At 47.6% G+C, this 5551-nt stretch overlaps 1 protein-coding gene across 1 annotated transcript in view; it reads left to right on the plus strand.

Moving 5' to 3' along the window:
- The first annotated feature begins 341 nt into the window (after positions 1-341).
- Positions 342-5551, plus strand: part of LOC107299080 (anoctamin-2-like) — an 89147-nt gene continuing 83937 nt past the window's right edge. Inside the window, exon 1 of the mRNA XM_029286674.1 lies at positions 342-641. Coding sequence (XP_029142507.1) covers positions 342-641 — 300 coding nt within the window. The remainder of the gene's footprint in view (positions 642-5551) is intronic.

A 5551-nucleotide genomic window follows, 5' to 3' on the forward strand; every position in this document is an offset into this window, starting at 1 on the left:
TTGCTTTTTTAGAGGGTGGGATTTGCCTTCTTTGCACCTCAGCCTGGGATTATTTCTATCAACCGTCCAAAAGTATTTACCCCGTGGATGCCTGGGTTGCTCAAAGCTTGTGAAATCAAAGCTTCCTGCGTGGTTTAATCTGGGTCCCATCTGCTCCATTCCTTCAAAGGCAACCGTTCATACAGATTCTCCTGCCTATCCAGCACGCTCTCTGTTCCCTCCTCTGTTTTTACAAGCAGCGGTTCTGTAAATTCTTTCCCTTTTCCTTCCAGGTGATTAACAACTATCTGGATGGGGCTGAAACTGGGGTCTCAGAAAGCCCATCGCCGTCACCCGGAGGGATGCATTTCCGAGACAGCAGGAGAAAAGTGGACTACGTCTTAGTTTACCACTATCGGAAACATTTCTCGGATCATGGCGGTGACTGTCAAGGCCCCTTACATAGGCCGGGGTCCTTGGCTATTATTTCTAACGGGGAGACTGCCAAAAGCCAGCAGAAACATCAGGAAGGGTCTACTCCAGAAGCTCAGGTCATTGACGTCGCTCCACAGGATGCTTTGGAGGTGGCAAAACAGGAGCAGAGGGAGGAGTTCGAACGCAACCTGGCGGAAGCTGGTCTGGAGCTAGAAAAGGATGCGGAGGTAAGACGTTGATTGGCAACTGCAGGACCGTTTCTTGGCTGCTGTTCGTATGCTCGCCGTGCCTTCAGCACATGATTATCCTGCTGTGGTCATACAAAGAATGTCTCTGACAGGTTCACATCATTTCCCCCCATTTAAAAGGCAAAGAGGCTACTACTGTGGGGTCCTTGGTGCTCTCTGGTGTCCCAAAGATGCTTTTTCAGGAGGCAACTGGACTTTCTTGTTTTTCTTTGAAGATGTTTTGCTTCTCATCCCAGAAGCTTCTTCAGCTCTGACTGGATCGTGGGGGAATGGAAGGACTTATACTCCTTGCAGACAGCTGGTCATTTGCCTTCTTTTAGAGAGTCGTTGAGGCCACCTGGAGGCTTACCTGTGTCCTGAAGGTCACCTGAGTGGTGCAAATGAGTGTGAAGCCTTCTTGGAACTGCGTTGTAGACTGGAGGTAGATGATGTTGTAGCCTTCCCCCTCTGTTGAGAGAGGGCTGTTCAATTTTGACCTAGAGGGCCTCTTTGAATATAAATCCGTTCATTCCCCACCATCCAGTCAGAGCTGAAGACACTTCTGGGATGAGAAGTGAAACGTCTTCGAAGAAAAACAAGAAAGTCCAGTTGCCTCCTGAAAAAGTATCTTTGGGATAACTATGACCTGGAGGACGGAGAATCTCCATAGACATCTGAGCTTGGTGGTCTTCTTGCAGATGTTTCATTACCAAACTAGGTAACATCACCAGTGCTACGTTTTGAAAGTGGAGGAGGAGGAGGAGAAGTGGAGGAGGAGGAAGAAGAGGAGGACGAAGAAGAAGAGGAAGAGGGGGGAGAGGAAAGGAGAGAGAGGAGGAGGGGTAGGAAGAAGGAGGACCATGGGGCCCTTGGTGCTCTCTGAGCTTGGTGGTTTTCTTTACCCAAATAGGTACCCTCACCAGTGCACTGATGATGTCACCTAATGTGGTAATAAAACATCTGTAAGAAAACCACCAACTCAGAGATCACTAAGGCATCCACACTTCAACCCTGATCTACAAATATTGTCTTCTGAAGGGGATACATTGGAGAAATATACACAGCAGAGAAAAAGACACTTATTCGTGCTGTGGAAGGAAGCAGAACGTGGACCTTCCCATGTTCTGCCCTGGCGACGTAGGAAGATTTGAAAGAAATAATGTAGCTACATGGTTCAGTCAAACCCCGTGGCAGCGTTGTGGATCTGTGAAGCGAGACGATAGAAGTCCATGGATAGGATTTAAGTATGCACAATTTGCACCTTGCAAATTTTATTGTTGCTCAGGTGGCTTCAGGGCACGGAAATGTTTCCTTTAGCTAATGATGTCTAAACAGTTCCTAATCCTGAGGGTTTTTTCCGGGATTTTCTTCAAAGGGGATGTGCCGTTTTCATTCTTCCCAGCAGGACCAATAGTAGAACCTCAGACTTAATGTTTTATCACAGGGGTAGTCAACCTTGGCTCTTTTATGACTCGTGGACTTCAACTCCCAGAATTCCTGAGCCAGCTGTGCTGGCTCAGGAATTCTGGGAGTTGAAGTCCACGAGTCATAAAAGAGCCAAGGTTGACTACCCCTGTTTTATCATCTCCTAGTGCTGAATTCTGTATGAGCTGGTATTGCCCGTGAGTTGACAATTCAACTCTTCAGTTGACAGTCATTGAGGATTAGGCTGGAGCTCCAAGATTTGGGCAGATGACATTGGCCTGTAGAAATGTGAAGCTTTCTTCTAAACTATGGGATGTGGGGTTGAGTGTTGTTTCCCACAATTAGGATGCTAAACACACATCAGCGCCGATCCAGCGCTGTATTATGGTGAGATTCAGACTATATCCTCAAGGTTTTTAATTGGGGGAATTCATAATTCAATGGGGAATAAACCAGACCCAACCATTAGAATCAAAAGAACAGAATTGGAAGGGACCTTGGAGGTCTTCTAGTCCAAGCCCCTGCTCAGGCAGGAAACCCTATACCACTTCAGACAAATGGCTGTCCAGTCTCCTCTTAAAAACCTCCAGTGATGGAGCACCCACAACTTCTGGAGGCAGGCTGTTCCACTGGTTGATTGTTCTCATTGTCAGGAAGTTTCTCCTTAGTTCCAGGTTGCTTCTCTCCTTGATTAGTTTCCATCCGTTGCTTCTTGTCTTATTTCTGGTGCTTTGGAGAATAAGTTGACCCCCTCTTCTTTGTGGCAGCCCCTCAAATATTGGAACCCTGCTATCACCCCTAGTCCTTCTTTTCACTAGACTAGACACACCCAGTTCCTGCCACCGTTCTTCATATGTTTTAACCTCCACCCCACAATCATCTTTGTTCTATTTATTTATACAGCCGGTTCATTAGTGGAAAGCATTTAACTATTACTTAAAATCTCAGTCTGAGAGAAATGGAGCATGTAGGTAAGGGATCAGCTTTCCTTTGTTTATTCTTTGTTTATTGATTCTGCTGAATTGCAGATCTGGACAGGCCTTAATCGGCCTTCCTTAATCTGCTCCGTTGTCAAGAGACTCCCGTTTGCCTCTAAGTCCAGCGAGGCAGCTGGTGCCACCGAGGGGACCCTATTAATCTGTGCTTGGCTGCAGCCCCCGAGACAAAACCCAAAAGAGCAGATGTCCTTGTTGGATGGAGATGCAGTGCAGTTGTCCCTGTAGGAGACAGTCCCGTCTCCGGTCAGTTGGCTCTATGCCAGACACGTCAAACACAAGGCCCGGGGGCCGGATGCGGCCCACGAAGTGGTTCCATGTGGCCCGTGAAGCCATCCTGGAAACAGTGAGGGAATGGCCCCCTCTGCCTTGGCCCTGGCCCAGGCCGGCCGGGAGCCCATGTACAATTTTGTGGTGGCCATCTATGCTGAAACGCATTCAGTCTTAGCTCCACAAGGCCATCTAGAAACAGCGAGGAACCAGCCCCTGCCGTGTCAACCCCGTCCCCTGTGTGCATGCTGGGGAGGTGTCACCCTTTGTGAGGAATGAAGAAATGGACCCTGCCTTGGCGCTTGCCCCGGTCCCACCCCCTTCTGCCAGAGACCCTCAGATCTGTCCCACTCCTGCCCAGGCCCCCACAGGCACCCTTGACGCGAACGATGTAGAGCCGGCCATGCCCACCCAGTAGGCCACACCCACTCCCTCCACGCCCACCCAGTAGGCCGCACCCACCCTGGCCACACACCCCCGGGCCCCCCAAGGGCAACCGCAATGCTGATGCGGCCCTCAATGAAATTGAGTTTGACACCCCTGCTCTATGTACTGTCATCTCAGCTGGTGGCCTCAAGGTAAATAAAAAATCTGGGCCATGCGTCACATGAGAACATCATGTGGTTTGTTTCATTTTGGCTGGAGGTTTCCAAGAAAGGCCCTTTACTCAAAGCAAACGGTGGCTCAGCATCATGTGCAGCTCAGTCAAAGGCTGTGGTTTTAAAAAGCGGAGGCTGATAGCTCACCCTCGTGCTGTCTTCTGACGTTGCCTTTCTTGAGAAGCGCTTCACAGGACCTTGAGTGCGCCAAAACAGTATAACTAGAGACTCCGCTGATTAAAAACAAAACAAACCATGTGTGTACACAATGGAAAATGAAATTTGTTATATCATCCCAGCCCCTGGCTAAACCTTTCCAGTCTGGAGACATGCCTGTCCCCTGGGCATCATCCTCAGAAGCCTGCAGGGACCTGGAGTATCTGAACATTAGGCTTGCATCTCTACATTTCCCAGTGGATCCAGCCACAAACCCTAGTACATCTTCCTTCCCCCGTCCTTACCACTTTCTGCGGAGGGACGATCGAGAGCATCCTGTCATTACAGTCTTGTTTGGAAGCATCCCTTCTTCGGACAGGGAGGCAGTGCAGAGAGTGGTGAGGACAGCAGAAAAGATTATTGGCAGTTCCCTCCCTCCCATCCAGGACATGGCCCATAAGCATTGCTTGGGCAGAGTCCGCAAGATTGTCTGGGACTCTACACATCCTCTTCACGACCTGTTTTCCTTATTACCTTCTGGGAGGAGGGGGCTCCATGGTATCCAAAGCAGAACATCCGGATTCAGTCACAGTTTTGTTCCATATAGTATCAACCTTGTGAACTCTCAAGCTTCCTCTTTCCGCTATGTATCCAAGATGGACAGTGATTAATATTTATATGTATTTATATGTAAGAGTGTAGGTATATACATACGTATGTATGTAGCGTCTCTATATGTGTGTTATGTATGTGTACACTTTTGAGAGCAAACAACAGGATTTCATTTTTAATGCGTGCCAGTGTGCCCACAGTAAAAACAACAACAACAACAAAGGTTATCTTATTATTATTATCTTACTCTTGAAAAGACTAACTTATAATATAAATGAACAAAAATCTAATGTGAATAGGAGAAGAAAACACATCAGAATGGCCAGATATTCCTATTCCGAGGCTACGTCTAGCCCTTAGTATTCAGCCTGCCAGATGCTGGACCAGACTCTTTCACGACAATTAGAACTTCATCTCCATTGGCAAATACATTACCCATTAGGTTACATTAATCTCATTCATCTTTGAGTTATTTCTCAACCCTCTGGAAGAAGTGTGGAAAGAGGACAAGCATTTTGAAGGAATTGGATCTTTCTCTCAAGCTAAAATATTGCATAACCACGTAATTTTTATAGTATAACCAAGCTACAACTGGAAGAGACTTTTTGTAGCTCAGAGTTGTACTGGGGAACCTTGGTGCTTTCTGAACTTGATTGTTTTCTTGCAGACATTTCATTATCCAATTGGGTAACGTCATCAGTGCCAGAAGGGAGTAGGATTTGTGGAATGATGGAGGAGGAGGAGGAGGAGGAGGAGGACTATGGGGTCCTTGGTGCTCTCTAAGCTTGCTTGTTTTCTTGCAGATGTTTCATTACCCAATTAGGTAACATCATCAGTGCTAGAAGGGGGGAGG

The sequence above is a fragment of the Protobothrops mucrosquamatus genome, unplaced genomic scaffold (genome assembly GCF_001527695.2).
Source record: "Protobothrops mucrosquamatus isolate PMUCROS unplaced genomic scaffold, P.Mucros_1.0 scaffold4512, whole genome shotgun sequence".
NCBI classification, from domain to species: Eukaryota; Metazoa; Chordata; class Lepidosauria; order Squamata; family Viperidae; genus Protobothrops; species Protobothrops mucrosquamatus.